We start from the raw sequence: 20,473 nt of genomic DNA on the forward strand, positions 1-20,473 counted from the left end.
GCATTGGAGAAGATTTTGCTCTTGTTTTCATAGTTTCAACCAGGGTTCCTTTTGTTGATCATGCTAGACAAAGAAACAAAATCCAGGCTGTAGTGTACATGAGTATGGTTAGTAAAATAAGGTACATATCTGATTTGTGGTTCATTTAATGAAGTAACATATTAGGAAACTGGATTTCAAAACCTGAGGATTCAATTGATGAATCAGCAATGAAACATGCACTTGGCTGAATAAAAGCAAAAGCTGCCTTGGCTATCTTACTGTGCTAAAAAATAAAAGTAGCCAAAAAAATCCCCATGAGCAAATAAGATGTCTGCACATAATAAACAAAGGGAAGTATGAACCAAAGAATGACATTATAATTTATTTTATATTTCCAAAACTGTTGCTATTAGTCTCCTGTTATGCAAAATAGTGTCAAGGTAGCTGAATGAATGTTTCTTTCCAGTAAAGCCTCTTTATATGATGTTTTACCAAAGTTTCTGCACCCCCAAAAAGGTTACAACATTGAAAATGAAAGGTTAAGAAGCTATTTTACTTCTAGTATATAAATCTTGTATATAAATATTAATTTAAATGTGAACATTTATAATATCAATGCACCCAATCCAGTTGGTTATGTTTTAGATTGCTAAATTTTCTATATTAAAGTGACAGATTTCTTAGGCACAAGCTTCTGCTTGGAATAGTGACTGTTGGTGTTCATTAAATCTCAAAGATCAGTAATCCAAGGTAAACCAACAAGGTGGACTGATTGGTAGCAGAAATGCTGGAATCTGTGTTCAATCTGTCTTCGGTGCCAGTAGTACTGTAAAGGATTACTTGTTTCAGATGGATTTCCTGAGGTAGAATATCAGAAAGATTAATGTGAGAGTGACATAATATGAATTGATGAGTCTTGGATATGAAGACTACAGGGCCAATGAGGCAAAAGCCTCCTGTCCTGTCTGTATATACAATGAAAGCACTGTGCTTACCCGTAAATGAGATGAGTTTGAATGAGAAAGTAGATGTTCAAGAAAACCACTTGGAGCCTGCTTTTCTGTCCTCATCAACTGCTTGGGGGAGGTCTGATTTGTAAGCTGCATTTCATGTTACACAATCACATATTGATAGTTTTTTTATAAAAAAAACACCTTATGGAATTACACAAAGATAGACTTGTGTTTTAAAAGATTTCCCCCTCCTTTTCCATCTCTGAGTCCTGCAGAGTTTCCCTAGGTAGATTTGGAAGTTGCAGTGCAACAACCCCACCCTAGCCCTTATTACATTCCTTTCAAATGATTCTGTGTCTGTTTCTCTAAAATGCGGCTTAAATTGCTGTCACTTACCTGGTAGTCTGTCCTTTGAGTATAGTAGGACTTCCTTTTGAGTAAACATGCAGTGAATTTCACTGTCTGTATATAACATTTTAGTCCTTAGTGTCTCTTTTGTTTTCCACATCATGTAAAACTAAATGCAGAGAGAGTACATAGTTTAAACTCAGTTGATAAAATAAGGGTGGTTTTTTTAATTTATAAAAAATTGTATTGCATTCTATGAATACTGACTGCTCATTATCAGAATAATTTAAACTAGTTCTGGATTTACAAATATGCCTTAAGTTGGATATTTTCTGAATTTTTGTTACTCTTCCTCCGTCTTCATGGTTTTATAATAATTTGAAAACTAATAAAAATAAACTAAAAAGAAAGTCTATGTTATTGATAATTTTGAAATCAGAAACATATATTTCTTTTGGAACCTGCTTTAGTTAGTAAATAGAAAGCTTTGTTACCTTCCAAGTTACGCAGAACTCTTAAAACAGGGGATTCAGAAACAGAAAAGTATGCTATTTTATTTTTTTGAAGTGTTAGTAATTCCACACCTTCTTCAGTACCTGCCAACCATGCCCCTCCCCATGCCCCCCAAAAAGACTGTGCCAAACTGCACATGACACAAAATGTATAATTGGAAAACTTGTCAGATAGTGTGTGCACATGCTCTTTTTTAAATTAATAGCAGGCAAGGAGCCTGTGGGAAGGAAATGTTTAACCCTTCCCTCCCTACTGTTACTTCTGACACACATACACCAATTATTAGCCCCAGGAAAAGAAATTCCTGTTTTTGTTTTTAATAAAACACTGTGGTGTGATTACTAATGGCACACGGGAGTGGGCGGGGAAGCATTGCTACCACTTACCTGGACAGTGGTGTAGCAGGTGAATCCAGGACTGCACTGACACACAGGCAGAACCAATCCAGTATTTCCTCTGGTGTGCCCACACAGTCCTAATGTTCTCCACCCCCCTGCATCACCTGACACCATTCCATTAAATAGCAGCAGCCCCAATATTAGGATGGTAGCAGAGCACAACCACAACAGCCACTCCTGATGAAACATTTAGTTTAACCCCTTACAATGCGATTTGAGTGATCCCAAGGTTTATTTTAAAAAACAGATAATGCACCAAGCAAGAGTTCAACCTGTTATTAGATATACGGTTACAGTATTATCGGTCCGCTGCTTTATGCCAGCAGGAGGGGATGATAACTGGACTTTCCTAAGGAAAAAATGAATCCAAAGTGACAAGTCTAAATAACCTTTTATATTCCATAAATCCACTAGGTGGTGCAGGTTAGCTTTCCAGATTATTTAACAGCAGATTCCAAACCGCTGACTTGCAATGTTGCGTTTAAAATTAGAAGTATATTTGAAATTATTTTTTTAGTAATTGAGGAATGGTACCCAAATCCGTCCAAGTGGAAATCATATTTAAACCAGTAGTCTGATTCTTAGTTTTAAAAAAATCTGAGAAAACAGTTCATGTAATGCAGAACTTGTGACATTTTAACAGTACAGTCTCATGGGTATCTGTTGAATTCAATGCAATTTACTTTCAAGTGAGTAAGTGCAGATTGGTACTCAGTGCAGAGGCATTTGGCTATAGATAGTAGGATATTTGCTGCTGATTGATATATTAATATTGGATCTATTTTTTCATGTCAGCAGAAATATTTGTCGGTATTTTAAACTGAAATTCAAGGCATAGTTCCTGGTTTGAAACTTGGACCTCAGTCCAAATAAGCTTTCAGCAAACTTTTCAGCCTCGCAATTCCCAGAGCTGATGAGCCTATGTGTAGTTCAAGTTTAAGAACATCTTGTGACTTGGCAGTAGGAACAGCTATAGTAAAAGCAAGATGTCTCCACGGCACACATAGTTCTCTGCTACACATGCAAATTTCTTCGTTAGATCATGTCCCTAATTCTAACAAAAAACTCATTTTGAGTAATGGATAATCAAAGTGTTATATGGAACAATATGTGACAACATTTGTATAAGAGCATATTGCAAGTATGCACTGTAGATTTTCCAGTCCATAAAAGAGTTGGACTTCAAATAATAGAAAGGTTAGCGTACTGACTTTAGTTTCTTTCTCTGTCTCCACCAGTGTTTTGCAGACAAAAAGGAAGCAGTGAGCACATATACCATGTCACAAAAAGTTGTTTTCCTTTCAAAACAAGAAAACTGGGAAAGCATCACTCAACATCACACACCACTTTGTACGTTATAGCTAGGTTTGCCATACATCCAGAATTTCCCAGGCATAGCCAGGATTCGGTCGTCGGAAACAGTGCCCAGGTGGAAATTGCTGAAACGTCCAGGAAAATCTGGATGTATGGCAACCAATGTTTGTGGCACAAAAGAATCATCAGAAAATATCTTCCCTGCCTCCACCCTACAGATTTCTTAACAGTATCTGTTATTCACTGTTCTGTGCTTTTCCCACTCTGCTTTTTGTCTAATTAAAGTTGAAATTCATTCCCACTCCCACAAGATGTAGTGATGGCCACCAACTTGAATGCCTTTAAAAGATGAGATGATTTTATGAAAGGATGGCTAACAACAATAGCTATGTGCACTGAGGTCTTGCTTATGGGCTTCCTGTAAGCATCCAGTTGGCAACTGTGAAAGCAGAACCCTGGGCTAGAGGGGCATTCAAATGGATCCAGCAGTCTCTTACTATGTTTTCACATCATTTTTCTATGATGTAAGGGTGCACAAACAACATGCACACAGCTAACTTAACTGAATGTCATTCTCTAATTGGACCCACCAGAAAGTGCCTTTTCTTTGGTAGTGTCCTGACCTGGACAATTCTTTTGCAACCTGACTTAGCACCTTTCTTTATATTTTTAAAAATATAAACACACAATGAACATCAATTCAGAATCCAAATACTGAGATTACTCTGAATCTTCTGACTTCCCCCCATCCCTTCCATGGGTCCCAATAAAAATAATTACAACTGCATATCAATATTTGGCTTAGTACCTTTCTTAATGTCACTCCAGCACTAGGCAAAGGCCATTTTATCAGTCCTGATTTTATTTTCATTTTTTTGTCATGTGATTGTATGCTGCTCTTATATAGTTTATTGTTAATATGTCTTTTAATTTTATGTATTTTAGATGTAATTTAACCGTTCTGTATTTTTGACCATGCAAGCTTCCTTGAGAATTTATTGAATGGAAATACAACATAAATATTCAGTAAAGAAATAAATCCACTTCCATTCAAACAGAGAATATGGGGTGTTTATGAATGGTTTATGAATGCTACATGGTTTTAACAAATGGAGAATAAAATACAAAATGTGCTGATGGGAAGCTATTATGACTTGTTACTAATTTCAAAAATAAGTAAGATTTCGATAAACAATCATATTATGGACTAGATATGCCTTCTCATGCTTAGTAACTATTTAGTATGATGATGGAAACAGAGGCAACATACTTGTTTCTTATGTATATAATATAAGCATGTTGTACTTCTGATTCCTTAAGTCAAAACCAATGTATTGTTTTATTTCAATGCTTTGAAATATTGTAACTTTACTTTTTAGGTGGATTGGAGTCATTGAAAAATCTTCAGCGACTTGTTATTGATCACAATCAATTGATCAGCACCAAAGGACTATCTCATACTCCTACTCTAGTGTATATAGATTGTTCCTTTAATCATCTTACTCATATTGATGGCATTGAAAATTGTGGCCTTCTTCAAATTCTGAAGTTACAAGGGAATAACTTCAATGAGGTAAAAAAACTACAACACCTTGGCTGTTATCCAATTAAAGAAGTCTTACAGAGCAATTCTAGGCATGGGGGAAAGTCTGTGGTAGAGAAATTGTTGTTTTCTAGGCTCATGCCAGGCACCCCGATTTTCTCTTTTTTGCTTTTCCATTTTTCTCTTTCCGTTGCTTTAAATGAGAAGAAAAATAGCTGTGCCAGTTTTAAGTTTGGTATAGTTTAAAAAAAAAACTTAAGAAGACCTATTCAGGGATCAGACCAAAGGCACAGTCGTATTATTACAGTGGCCAACCAGAGGACTACATGTTCTTCTGAGGAGAATCTGCTGGATTGTTACTTGGTAGCAATGCAACAGTGAGCTTTCTCTGTGATAGCAGTCACCTCTAAATATCCTGTGCACTGTTCCCAAGACATCTCTGGTAGCAGATCTCCTCCACCCATGGATTGCTGTATCCACTTGGTGGAAGGTCTGAAGCATCCAACACTATCAGTTGATTATATCTGCAGATGAGAAAAACCAGTAGTTCTGAATAAAAAGCACACTTTTGGGTTTCTAAAGATGTATTTATGTGCCTCAGCATACATTATTTTACATAATATATTCCTTCATGTTCAATAGAGAAGGTGCAGTGCCTCTTCCAAGATGACACTTGGAGTGCCCCATTCTTATCAATGCATAAGGTTTTGTTTGATCCTGAGAGGGAATCACATAGCATTACCACTTACCTGTTTTATAAGACTTACCTGTTTTGTAAGACTTCAAATTTCTGAAATAATGTGTTGGGAAAGGAGTGTTAGGCAGATCCATGCACACACACACACACACACACACACACACACACCTGTATGTACATGTATGGTACACAGAATCATATCCCCCCCCCCCCATTGCTGCTGTTGAATAGTCACTATATACACTATATACATTACTGAGTATACATTTCAGTTTTTCAAAGGAACATCAGAGACTGAAGCACCTTTATTTAATTTTGGTCCCATTTATATATATATTCTCTACCTGTGTGTGTCTGTAACATCATCAACTGTTTATTTGCATGCCATTTCCCCACAAAATTGTGCTCAAAGTGACTCATAGCATATTAAATGAACAATAATATTTCAAAAACCTGTTAAGAACTTATGCTGCAGTAACTGCAAATAGGATTGCAGCCTTAGTCATTTTAGTATGATAGGCAATGTGCTATAATAATATGTTAATATTGATTTATGTTTAGTTCCCCAGCCTGGAAAATCATGTTTTGCTAAGAGAATTATACTTGGAAGACAACAGCATCTCAACAATGGAAAAGCTTTCTACATATTGGCTGCCTTTACTACAGATACTTTTTATCTCACAAAACAGGTAAAACTAATAACATTATATTTTTGGAGGGGGTGGGTTACAGTGGTACCTCGGGTTAAGAACTTAATTTGTTCTGGAGGTCCATTCTTAAGCTGAATCTGTTCTTAACCTGAAGCACCACTTTAGCTAATGGGGTCTCCCGCTGCGGCTGCTGCGCTGCCGTCGCACGATTTCTGTTCTCATCCTGAAGCAAAGTTCTTAACCTGAGGTACTATTTCAGGGTTAGCGGAGTCTGTAAGCTGAAGCGTCTGTAACCTGAAGCGTCTGTAACCCGAGGTACCACTGTATAAAGTTCAGACCCTTTTAAAACTGGAAATACAAGGAATGAAGTCAGGGTCCTTCTACATACAAAGCATACAGCCATGGGCCTTCCATACATATTGAACCCTGTTGTGTGACTTCTCTCTTTCCCCTCCCTTTGCTGCTGTATATTGCAGTTGACAGCTGGTGAAGTGCTTCCTGTTGTGTGGAAGGAAGCACTCTGTCATAATAGCTGAGTGGATATTTGGCTGACATTTCTAGCAGGAAAAGCTTCCCGTACCTCTGCTGTATGTGTCAACATCTTTAACATAAATCGTTTGGGCAAAAGTGAGAATGAGGATGAAGTGGATAGGCATGACTATAAATATAGCTGGAATGGATGACAATATCAGCAGAATCGATGATTAAAGCAGTAAAAAATGTAGTAGTTCAGTAGTTGATATTTGTAGTTTCTTTACCAATGTGGCCATGTTCTAAGCAGCTCCATATGCTTTTGCTATGGCATAAGTGATTGGATGTTCTGTACAGAAGGATTGAATGTAATGAAGTAAGCTGTTGAAAGAAAAGCTGTTCCTTTGCTTTTATCCTGCAGCTGATGCAGTTGTATGATTTCTTCTTAAGAGTGTGCAGTGAGTGTCATTTCCTTTTTGTTGACTGCTGGAAGCCCCTATGAATGTTAGGATTGTGAATCCATATATTCCTTAAGAATAAAGCTCCAGTAGGAAAGTCTAATTTGCAACTAATAGATGATAACAGGTCTTCATCTTTATACAGGAATAATTGATTTTTAAAGGTAAACATGGATGCCTAATAAAGTTTTAGCAGACAAAATACTGATAGGTGACTCGTAATATTTTTTTAAGCATTGCACATATTAAAAATTGGAACAGTATGTTTATCTGGATGACTGCCCCTGTTAAAAGAATGAAGTACATTATATCTGCATGATGTGAGAAGAACATATTTTCATATTTCAAAGCTGTCCTTATTTATCTGTGCCTCAAGTCCCTATAAGGGGAAAAGGTGGGATAAAAATATATAATAACAATAATAATATTTCCATATGTACCATATATTTATTAAGCAGAATACCTTCCCCCTTTTCAAAGTAGTTGCCCATCAAGTTTTATAAGTTGTATCATGTAGGAATTTCCGTGGTTAAGAGAGCAAGAGCACTCCTCTCCTGTTCCTTCCTTCTCGGGCTTTCAATACTTTTCCCTACCCTTCTATTTCAACACCAACCATGGTTAGCTCAGGAGAGGCAGCTTTAAAATAAGCATTTGAAACCTGATTCTAACTGTGATTTCAAACTCTGTTTCAGCTAATGCTGAAAAGAGAAGGAGTAATTAGAAAAGAAGAGGGACCGAGGAGCATATGAGATTGAGAAGGAAAGGAAGTGTGCAAGTCTGAGGGGTTCTCCAGATCTCTGAACCATTGTTAAGAGATTGGGGAGCATTCTTCTTCTTCTTTGGCGATCACTCGTAGCCAAGTAAGATTGCCTTCCATGAACACGGTTTTAACAGTGAGTCCGTAAGTGACTGTGGAGGCCAATTCTGGATCCACACGTCCTTCCACAGTGGGGACAAGCTATAGCAAATGCATTTAAAACAAGACTAAACCCTAACAAAGTAGACATACATGTGAAAGACCCATTTATCTAGCTGGGAAAGTCTGACAGTACAAAAATGTCTCCAGTTGTTTCCAGAAAGTGGGCACCTGTCGTATAGTGACAGTAAGGCTATTTCACAGAACAGGGGGAACCATAGTAAAAGTCCTGCTCCAAGTTACTGTGGAGTTGGCTTCTGAGATCTTTGGAAGTTGCAAAAAAAAGTCCCCTGCAGACCACAGCAATCTATTGGTTGTATAAGGGATAAGATGGTCTCTCAAGTAACCTGGCCTGAGCTTCATAGGGCCTTATATTTTAGTACCCACACCTTGAACTTGGCCTGATAACAGATTGGCAGCTAGTGCAAATCCCCCAAGCAGGGTGTTATAAACTGGTGGTACTTTGCCCCCATAAGCAACCTAGCTGCTACATTCTGCACCAGCTGAAACCTCTGAATCACTCCTAAGACTTGCCTCTTTTAAGTACCATTGATTGTTTAAAAAATATGCAGTGGAATCCTATATATGTTTACTCAAAAGTAAGACCGATTGAGTTTAATGGGACTTATTCCCAAGTAAGTGGGCATGGGATCACATCCTCAAACATATGTTTAAACTTCTCCTTGAATTTTTACTTAAAATGCCTTTGCTTTGTCTGAATCATGACCCAAACAAATATTTTACAAGATGTACTATGTAATGATCAAGTATCATTTTATTTTATTATTTTTTATCAATATGAAGTGTTGCCTTTCTCTTTTAACGCTTGTGCATCTTTAATTCAGCAAAAGTGGCTATTTTATTTTGAATAATAAACAAGATAAGTCAATTGCATAACACAGAAGAAAAGTCTGTGAGCATCCATAAAAAAAAACTATCTGCATTGCAGAGAAGTGCAATAAATGGATTTTGACAAAATGTGTATTTAGTGTGTATATTTTGGAGTATACACTTCAGCACTTGGCTGCTTCTCCTCCCCGACCCCCACTACCACATGCATTTAACTTTCAAGTTTGTTTCAGTTTTGCTTTCTTCATATAAGTCTCCCAGACTGTCTTTGTCCTGCCTTTGCGACTGTTTGGCTTTAAATGATACCAGAAAAAGGAAGCTATTGGACTTTAAAAAAATATCTTTTACTTCTGTGTCGTCTTTGTAATTTATATCCTTTTAATGCCCAGGGCTAGTGGGACAAGGTCAAGTGGTATTAAGTTTTCTGTAATGTCCTTTGTCTTTCTGGTTTGAATTTTCTAAAAAGAAAAAGAAAAAAAAAGACAAAGACCGCCAGTGAAAAGGAAGCTATAGAATGACAGACTGGAAAAAAAGGATTTGCCTTGTATAGTACAGGACAAGAATTTTAGATCTGAATGGCAAGTAAGACATCCAGTTCTCTAAATTATGACACCCTAAATGCCATTATTAACACGCAACATAAAATGTATTGCATACAGAGTTCTTCTACATCTATGATTTTACAGCGTTCTCTGTTCTCATTCCGTTAGAGCATTTCAAAAGTTAGCAGTATACTGCCCAGAGATTTGGTGGGGTTTCCAACTCAGAGTAGATTCATTGAAGTTAAAGGACATGACTATCTTAGCTTCATTAATTCCAACTGGTCTACTCTGAGTAAGACTTAGTTGATAAGAACAGGCGACACCATTAAACCACAGTCTAACTTGTCTATTGCCAAAGTATTTCAAACAGACTAACTTCTGTAATCCAGGATGGCCACAATTTGAGCTTTTAATGATCAAAATGTTTGTCAACTCTGTGTTCCGGAAAATGTTTAGCTGTTGCTTTGACCCATTACTGTGAAACTTCCACCTAAAATTGCAAAGCTGCTGGCTTGCCACCTTCAACTCTAAATACTATGGTCAATAATCCTCCTTGTGTTAGTATAACAAGAAAGCATTTCTCTCATGCAGTAATGAGACAAATAAAAGAAAGGCAATACGTATATTTTTAAATGGAATAACATCTTGGAAATTTAATGGCTGCAAGGTTGTGTTGTCATGCATTTAAGAACCTTTTGCATGGCAAGCAGTTTCTGAGAACTTCAGGTGCTGCTTGAGTTAAATATACTATAAAACAAACAGATGGTGCAAGGCGCAATATGTCTACAATTACAAATGTCTTTGGGTAGGGTTCTTTCTTTTTAATACCAAGCTTTCCTTAAAGCAGTAAATATCTGTATGAGGAGGTTCAGAGTGTCTCTAAGCTACAAGGGTGGGTGTTCTTGCTTTTATATTTAGCTGCGGGGTGGGGGGAGGAATCTTAAGAAAAAAGTAGGAATAAGTGTGCCAAATAGATTGCATATAATCAATGTATGCATCATTTATTTCTCATTCTAATAATTAAGATAAGAGTGCAGTATCTCCACTGCACTGACTGGAAGAGATCACCTTTGTTCTGTCCCAAGAGCAGCATCCACTAAAGGGGATTATGTGAAAACTAAGCCTTCCACAGAACTGCTTGTTCTTCTCTAAGGAAGTTCATTTCATTACTTTTGAAAACCATAGTTCTTATGGTATTTCCTGAAGCCTGATAAATGTTATCTGTTATTACATGGAAAACTGTTACAATTACCTTCTAGCACCTTGGATAGCTAACAGGCAGTTTGCTACCAAATGATACAAAAATATTTGGGTTTTGAAGGTATAGTTCTGCAATACCTGTTCCATCTTTTTCACTCCCATGGTTAAGATAGTTTTGCAATGACTTTCTATTAAAATGTTGGTTGTTTTTCTTTCAGTTTGACTCAACTTGCACCTCTTTTTTCGTGTGTGTCTTTGGAAAAGCTAGATATCAGTAACAACTGCTTATTAGGTGAGTTTAAAAGATAAAGGGGAGGGACATTGTTGTCATGAGTTTCAAATTGAGCCTGATTGTTGACACATATACAGAGGGAGCTATAAAATGCTTATATTGTTTGTTGCACTGTTCTTAAGCATAGAGTTTAGAGTTGGTATGCAAATTTTCCCTACTTCCAGAATCACATTATCTCTTCACCAACACAAATCTTTGCTATGCTTAACCATGGCTGAGGCTGAGGTGCTGAGTAGTGCTGAGAGTTTGCTCTTGTGCAGGATTGAAACCCAGATATAACCCTGGTTAAGAGTAAATCCTGCTTAGCTTGAATAATACTTAATGGTGGTGCTGACAGAAGCCTTTATATGGTTAATGACAATGGAAAAGTAAAGAGCAAGTGGGAAATTCCAAGGTCTTCTCCTCAACCATTAATCATAGATAGTTTATCTAAGTAATACTTAAATACGTATTACTACATAATAGACAACAGTTCAAATTAAAACACCATTAGTTGTTGTTTTTTAATAGCATCTACAACGTCTGTGTGTTCATTCTGATTTAGAGTCTTACTTTGATAAGGCAATCAAAATAACTTTGTATCCTTATATTGCTGTAAGTATATATTTTTACTTTATATTAAGCCTTGGTTGGTTTAGTTTCTATGCCTTCATGTAGTAGGCAAGGGATTTTGAATTTGGTGAGTGACAACTGTCCTTAGCCAAGAAAAAAGACTGGTCAGGCATCTACCAATATAACAAAGATAAACAGCATACCAAATAGCATTCATGCAAATCCAGTGTTCAGGTAAATCAAAAGAAAAGAGAGCAATAAATTTCACGGAGTGATTAAATGAACAAATGAAATTTGTCCAAATTAGCACCCTATAACAATCCAATATGGTGAACATAATCTGTGTTGGAATGATTAGGAGGGGTGAAATGGGTTGGCATTTAGTGATGACATTTAATAATCTCTGGAACGATGAACTTGATTTAATTTATTTTCTTTGAATTTGACAATTATTTGAAAATAATTTGTTGTGATCCCAACAGCAATAAAAGAATTATTCCATTTATTTTATTTGTACTTTTCTTAACAAATGCAGATCTTAACAGTGTCATTCAGTGGCTTGGTGGTTGTGATAGCCTAAGAGAATTATCCTTGCAAGGAAATCCACTTCTTCAGGAAGAGAACTGGAGGTAACCAGATGAGAGTAAGAGATTGTGACAAGTGCTGAGTATCAATATGGTGGCTGAGATTTTGTTCCTTTTTCTTCCTCTAGGGTGGCCAGTTATGCCTTTAACCAAATAATAGTGAAATGTACTTTTGGGGAGCTGTTTCACTTCCTCTCTCCTTTTCTCCCTTCTTCCCAAGGTTTTATAGAAACACCATACATCACAGATGAAAGGGAATGTGAAAACAAAACCATGATTGTCTCTTGTTCTGAAAAAAAAGATTTACTTATGATTACAATCATTATTTGCACAGAAAAGAAGTCAAGTTAATTGCAATTAATTCCTAGTGCTTTCTGTGGTTCTTGACTAACTTGTTCCACTGATTTCAACACGACCTAAGTTCAACTCACTTAGGCTGCAAGCCTATGCAGACTTTACACAAGAGTTAATCTCACTGAACTCAGCTAGTCTGGATCTTTCAGTGCCAAGAAGTGTACTGCCTCTGAAACTGGAGGTATTACATAGTGAGGATGGCAATTAGTCGTATCCTCCATGAATTTGCCTAAGCCACTTTTGTAACTATCCAAGTTGGTGGTCTCCTCTTTCTCCAGTCAGTGGTGAACTTTGGGCTCTCAAATTTCAGTGTTGCCCTATGCAACACTGCCTAAAATTTGGTACCCCCTGCCTCTCAAACTTGGTTCTACATTGTTGTTGCAGCACCCAATACAGCTCTGCATCCAGTGCGGCCAAACTGCTCACACTGCCCTAAAACTACCTCTGCTCCAGTTCACCAAGAGGCAAAACTAACAACAACAAACCCTGCACATAATAACAGCACTGACAGGGTAGATCAGCATCTCATTAGGAAGCATCTTCTGAGCTTTGCTCAGAACATTGGATGAATGAGATGGCATCTGAGGGTTGCTCTTTGGAGCTCTCTCAGCAACCCAGGGTCAGATTCATAGCATCTAATCCAGGAATCTAGTGAAACATCAGACATTCATAAATACAATATCCCATCTCCTCAAAATCAGTGCTATTAAAACTACATCCACTTCAAACATCCATTTTATTTAATTTATTTGCTTCTCCCTGGTCTCCTTACAAAAAAAAAAAGTCATGTTCATTTTGGACTTCAAGTGGCTCAACAAATACATCTGTAAAAGGGTATTTCCTGTTTCTTGGAAGTACAATTGCTGTTGTACATGATGGTAGCTCTTTCTCCAATGCTGATACTTGTTTATGTAGACTAGCAATTGCTAGGTGATTTAAAGTCTAATTTAAAACGCCTATCAAATTGGGTTCATGTGGAAGCAAACAATGATAACCAAGCTATACTGTTCATTTCCATTCTTAGTAATGATTTGTATGTCATTCTACCTTGTATAAACTTTTCTTTTGGTTTTCAAATAATTGTAAGATATCTCTAAAGCTAGAATGATCTTCCTTTTTTCACATTCCTTTCTATGTTTGTTTTGGTTATGCTTTCAGATTCTTTTCAATCATCTCTTTTCCACATGGAACTTGGCTGACTCACTTTGGAAAACCCATTTTTCTAAAAACGGATCAGCTCAGCTGAAAGTCATATTACACATATATGCAAACACACACACACACACATCTTCATTCCCTACAAAGTTGGAAACCCACAAAAATTTGGATCATGCTAGAAGTGTTTAGATCAGAGGATCAGGGAGATCCAACTTTTGAATAAACACAATATATCAGTCAGCTATTAACTGTTGTATGTAATTAAGGAACAAGCAAGGGTGAGCCTGAGATCCATTCCTGATCTCACCATGAGTACTGGTTCCAAAGAGTCATACCAATTGAGCAGACCCTTGTTCTAAACATGTTTTATATGGCAGGTGCAGATGAGGCAACATATATGCAGGAAAATGTAGAAATTGACTAGCACAGCATTACTTGTGAATATGTATTTATATTATTGCATGATGAAGATAACTGGTACTGTAATTGTAAAAGACAAAGTATTTTTACTAAAGTAGTGCATGTTATATAACAACATAACCGTCTTACCATTTGTAGCTATATTGTTTTTAATGGTTGATATTACATATAATTAATTGCTGCTCCATGCAAGCCCAGTTTTAAAAATCCTTGAAATTCCTGAGCCATGAAGGTCCTCCGACGTTATTTGACCAACTGAGCTTTCATAATTGGACAAGAGATTAATTTATCTAACGGGATACTATAAAGTATGGATTTGTTGAATTCAGCATTCACTATAACTTCAGGCAATATGTTTCAGTGAACTTTACATAACCCCTTGATACCAACAAAGGAATTAGTTGTAAAATTTCCCAATAGGTTTCCTACTTTCATGTCCAGCCAGTGATAACACTGAGGAAGCTGAAGTACTAAGAAATCACTTTTTAGAAATTAAACCCTGGGATCAGTTTGAGCACTCCTAGGGGGAAAGTGTTTCATTGCAGTAATGATTAATAGAACCTCTTAAGTGACAGAATATTCACCAGGAAGTTTTCACTAAATGAAATATTGATTCAGCCGCCACTAGGAGAAACCCAGCTGGAAAAACTAGTGTTAAGATCCCATGGCTCTAAGAAACCTTACTTTCCAACATTAATCAACTTGATATGGCATCTTTTCAATATATCATTATTCAACATTGTTTCTAATAGACCTGCACATGCAGTGTGGACTTATCAGTTTACTGCTATCACCTAATACTATTGCACAACAAATAAACAAGAAACATTTTGCTGTTGTTGTAGCTATGCTGTTATTTATAGAAGCAAGGAATATGAGCCAGTCAAAATTAAGTGGTTTTAGTTCATTGTTTTTCCTTGGGCATCTGTCCATCAGATTGATGGTATATTTCAGTTAAGAAAGTGTTCAACATATACTTAACTTTTCCACTGAAATCCATGGAACTTAAAAGTGTTTAACCTTGGCTAGCTTGAGTTTAAATTTGGTGATATTGTAATTGTTTATAAAGAATATGGCTTGGGATGTGGGTGGTACTGGGGATGCGGGTGGTGCTGTGGGTTAAACCACAGAGCCTAGGACTTGCTGATCAGAAGGTCGGTGGGTCGAATCCCCGCAATGGGGTGAGCGCTCGTTGCTCAGTCCCAGCTCCTGCCAACCTAGCAGTTCAAAAGCACAAAGTGGAAGTAGATAAATAGATACCACTCCGGCGGGAAGGTAAACGGTGTTTCCGTGTGCTGCTCTGGTTCGCCAAAAGCAGCTCAGTTATGCTGGCCACATGACCTGGAAGCTGTACGCCGGCTCCCTCGGCCAATAAAGCGAGATGAGCACCGCAACCCCAGAGTCAGTCACGACTGGATCTAACGGTCAGGGGTCCCTTTACCTTTACTTATGCTGGCCTGGGGATCCTATAAGTTTGCCCCTACCATAAAATTACTGTGCTTCCAGAATTCCTGATCTGGAATCCCCAGTACATATAAGGAGCTCCCAAACAAGCAAGGGCTTCTTTATTTGCCTTAGGTCATCATGAGCATACCATCTAACATGTCGAGGTGAAAAACCCAGACACTGTATTCCAGAGCCATACTCCTGCCCATGTCAAGTGACCTGCACGAGATCACGGCCCCCCAAAAAGTGCTTTTTCGGGGTGAAATTGCAGTGCCCAAAATGACCACCATGCTCTCTCATAAAACAAATTTAAAATTCCAGCCCATGTATAAGAAAAAAGTGAGGCATGTACCTGTTGTCTGTTCCTCTCAGTTGACCTTCTTGAAACTACAGAGGGGCAATTTCAATTAGGGAAGTAGCCCACAAGAAAAAGAAAAAGATAGCGATTCACATATATTTTTCTCCCCTCAGTTGGATTTTTTGAAGCTTCAAGGGTGAAATTTCAATTGAGGAAGCAGCAAGGGGGAAGTAGGAGAGTTTAACATCCCCTTTTCCCAGTATCATCACCTAACCCAACTTGAGCAACCCCATATCTACTTTTCTGGTTGTTTTTGTTTTAAATGTCAGGAGACCCAAACTTACCTCTCCCACATCTAATCCCTTGTATTGAGCTGCTGCCTGGTTTGGATCAGAACTTTATATATATGGTCCAATAATCAAATGAAGTGCATTGTTTCATCTTTAAAGAATCACAAAATGTTTTATTGTCTTTCAAGTAAATAGTTATGTAGTTAAACAAGAAAATGCATCTTCCTAACCATCATCCTTACAGCAGAGATGATAATAAACTGTGTTTATTCTAGCACTAACATAGCTTTCTCTCATCTTAAAAGGCACTCTTTACTTAAAGTTCTTCCCAGTCTGAATGTGCTTAATGATGAAAACATAAAGTCTGATGCAGAAAATGCAGATGAAAGAATGATGAAAAGAGCACAGCCAGGAAGCTTTGCAGCATTTTGTCAAGCTCAGATTCAAAAAATTGATTTAGTCAGCAAAAAAGCCACAACTAGGTTAATGTAAGTATATTCAGCATTTTGATATGCCTTTCTGTACTCCTAAATATGAGAATATGAATACATCAGAATCACATTAAGGTGAAAAGTTGCTAAAATATCTATTTCAGTTTTTCTTTTACTTAATTAATTCATGCCTTGCGACACCTTTTAAAAAACAACAGTCTCAAAATGTACCAGATGGATTTAGCTCTTCCTCAAGGCTTCATAAAACAAAGCCACTAGTAAGGTTTTTAAACTAACCAGATGCTTTACTCTCCCATTAAACTAATGGGCCTAAAAACAGCTTAATTGTGGCTAGATTGCACTCACTGTGCTTAAGACTATATCAGTTGTTTCATGACATTACTTTGCATTGCAAGGATGCTATCTACTATTGTAGACGTATATGCATGAGGAAATTAGTACTGTATTGTCAAAGACCGTGTCTTTACTTAAGTAGTCTTCTGTAGGTGTGAAGTGTCCATGTGCTCTTACCATGTGTGCAGTGTAACTCCTTTCCTTGCATGCCTCACCACATGGATTAAGTGTCTGAACAGAGCCTAAAGTGTTCACCTCACTCAGGAGAAGCACATGAGTTCTTATTAGAAGCGCTGTAAAACAAAGTGGGAAAGTGTTTGTTTAGAAGACTTGAGACACATTTGCTAAATCTTTCCTGCACTAGACTGTTCCTTATTGTAAAGAAAAGGTAATAGGCAGAATTTCAGTTGTGTGATGTTGTCGGCAATGGTAATCTGGTCATAGGAGAATAGCATACAATTCTGAAGTGATGAGGTAAAATTCTGACTGAAAAGCAATGGGTGTGATTTATAATGGAAAGGGGGGAAGCTGTCTGATTAAGATAGACCACTTGTGTCTTATCTATCAGTTAACTGTTCTTTTACATTATGAAAAATGTTAAGATATATTTTAATTTCTGAAATGGGCCAGCATTATTTATTTAATTTTCATATGTGTGCTTCTGAAAAGAATCCACAGAGACTAACAACAAAACTGAAAAGACATGCATTGGACTGTACTGTAAAACAATAAAAAAATAATAATGAGAACCGTAATAAAAATAGTGCCATTCCACAAAGAAAATGGAATCCATAGAAAGCTGCCATTATAATGAGTTAGACTACTTGACCATGTAGCTCAGTATTGATGACCTGTGACTTTCTAGAGTTTCAGACAGCATTCTTCCTCACCTCTACCTGCAGATTCCAAGAATTGAACTTGGAACACTTTACATGAAAAACATGTGCTTTGCTACTGAGTTCTCATCTTTCTCTAATTTCCTGATGGTGTGGTATATTTTTTAAAAATATGGAAAACAAAATTCATATAATAAAATCACACATGACCCCCCCCCTTCTATGTGTGCCTAAACCAATCTCTGTTTCATGTAAATTAAGTGTCATGTAGCATGATCCTATGTTTAATTGATATAAGCCCTCAGGTCGTGCAGCAGGGCTTGCTCCCAGATAAGAGTGCATAAGATTGCAGCCTTAATGCAACATGCCTAATGAACAGCATAAAAACTAAGCAAGCTTCTTGTCTGTTTGACATCTCACTAAGTTATGAGGCCCTGTAGGTATGACCTCAAGTATGTAAACTGCCAAAGGTAATCATTGCTAGGTTTCCTAATCCATGTTTCATACACTAGAGCTGCTCAATTAAATTGTGTTGTTCCTGCTTTCAAATTCACTATGCCTAGCCTACCCATGTTTAAGAATTATGTGCTTTAAAAAAAATTAATTACTCTGTCTGTCAGTTAATCTTTTCACACTTAGTTGTAAGTAGCTATGCTAAGATGCACTTCCGTTTCAGTGTTTTGGCTTTCAACAGGCTCTGGTACAGATGCCTGGAAATAAAAGACACTAATGGAAGTTGAAACCCTTTTAAACAGTTATAGTTTAAACAGATGAAAATGGCATAAAAGCTTATAAAAGGAAATATAACTGAAGAAATATAAACATTAAAACTCTTTATGGAGTTAAAGGCCTTTTGCAAACTAGACTGGAACAATAATGATATTAAAGTATATGTCAATTTACATAGCATTACATGATGCTTCTTTGAATATGTACTTGTCACATCTTTTACTTTTTTTTATACAATACATATTATCTTTTTTAAAAAACAAACAAATCCAAAATGCTTTTGTTTGTGAAGCAAGATAATATCACACCATCTTTCAAGTAAAAAAGCACAACATAGTAAACAATATTCAACTTTAAAGTTTGTCAGAATTTCCATAGGTATAATAAAAAATATCAAGTTCACTTAAAGTAATATTGCTTCTTTACATAATGATATAATTAATGTTGAATAATATGTATATTAAGCTGAAATGTTAGAATCCAGCATCACCTCTTGTCTTATTCTTGAATGGTGATGAAAATTTCGTATTGCAAAATTACCTGAAAGCTATATCCAGCCCTCAAGAGCTTTGGTTCTTTGCAATCCTAGAACATTACAAAAATTGAACTTGGGGCACTTTACATTTAACTAAAACTAGGCTTGTAATTCTAGAGATTCACTTGAGTGAAACCAGCTTTACAGTCTCTACATTACTGTATCACTCAGTAATGTATTCTGCAATACATTGAAAAGTAGAGAAGGCAGCAGAAGTGCTCCCTAGATAAGAAAAGATTGACTGATGAAATATTCTGTGTTAAAGCATCTTCTGCCACATTTGGGATGTTTTCAGTTGAAATTGCATCACTTAATATGTTTCCTAATACACATTCTAGTGAATTTTAGAACTTTAATGCAAACTGACTTTAATTTCAAAGTAACATCCCACGTCTGGCCCCTTATAGAGTTCTTCTGTTTGACAGATAAACCTACTCCATTTTCCATCTCTAGTCTTAGAAGGCAGAGATAAGTGGAGCAATACCATATCCTATTAACTGTTTATGAAAATCTGTATACTACCACAGACATTTTTTGCAACAGTGTTGCAAAAATAATAATACCGAATTGTTTCAGTTAATGCTTGATCTTGATAAAATAAAGAATAAATCACTGCTCCGTGTTTTCCAGAGTCTTTTTGGTTGTGCCACAGCCTTTATGGAATTCTCTCCTAAAGGTAGCCTGACTGGCCCAATCTTTTATCACTGTTTGGCAGACATTTGGAAGCTAGCTTTACAGGAAAGCTTTGGAAATCCAAAGTTGCTACTGATTTTGCTTTGCACAGGAAGGAGATATAAAATGCTTTTAGTTTATTCTTGTCTGCTGATTTTATATAATTTATGCGATTCTCAAGTGTCTTTTCTTGGTTATTTTAGTTTTTAATATTTGTGTTTCTTATTTGTAAGCCACCACATTGGCTCCTTCCGACAAAAAGTGAAAGGTACATAAATAACTAATTAACAGATATGGTGTTTTTTTAGGGGAGGGATAAACAGGCACAGTGACACATTATACCTTATTATACCAACCAAAGATTACATGTCATTAATTTGACATGTAAAAATGCAAAGAGTAATATTCTAGCCGCTTTGGTGAAATAGTGCTATATGCACATTTAAAACCTACAATTTCAAAACCAAAGTATATGTTTTATAGTTTTATAGAATAGGTGCTACCCTGTGTATTAGAATATTTCACATATTTCTATCAGGAAGCTTAATTCTGTGAAATTTCTCAGGTCTTCAGATGTTTCGGTTTATGGCTGTAATCTCTAACTAAAGGACAATTTGTATCTATTGGCCCCATTGAGGGTCTCAGCTGGTCATGTGTCCAGCTTAGACAGAAATTGTTCCAAACTGGC

The 20,473-nt window shown here is 36.7% G+C and overlaps 1 protein-coding gene across 4 annotated transcripts in view; it reads left to right on the forward strand.

Annotated features, from left to right (window-relative positions):
• Positions 1 to 20,473, forward strand: part of LRRIQ1 (leucine rich repeats and IQ motif containing 1) — a 96,617-nt gene that overhangs the window by 10,769 nt on the left and 65,375 nt on the right. For all 4 annotated transcript variants that reach the window (XM_077934778.1, XM_077934779.1, XM_077934780.1 and 1 more), the window contains 5 exons: positions 4,888 to 5,081; positions 6,310 to 6,437; positions 11,053 to 11,126; positions 12,214 to 12,307; positions 16,534 to 16,716. In XM_077934778.1, the coding sequence (XP_077790904.1) occupies positions 4,888 to 5,081; positions 6,310 to 6,437; positions 11,053 to 11,126; positions 12,214 to 12,307; positions 16,534 to 16,716 (673 nt within the window). The remainder of the gene's footprint in view (positions 1 to 4,887; positions 5,082 to 6,309; positions 6,438 to 11,052; positions 11,127 to 12,213; positions 12,308 to 16,533; positions 16,717 to 20,473) is intronic.

This window comes from Podarcis muralis, chromosome 10 (genome assembly GCF_964188315.1).
Source record: "Podarcis muralis chromosome 10, rPodMur119.hap1.1, whole genome shotgun sequence".
NCBI classification, from domain to species: Eukaryota; Metazoa; Chordata; class Lepidosauria; order Squamata; family Lacertidae; genus Podarcis; species Podarcis muralis.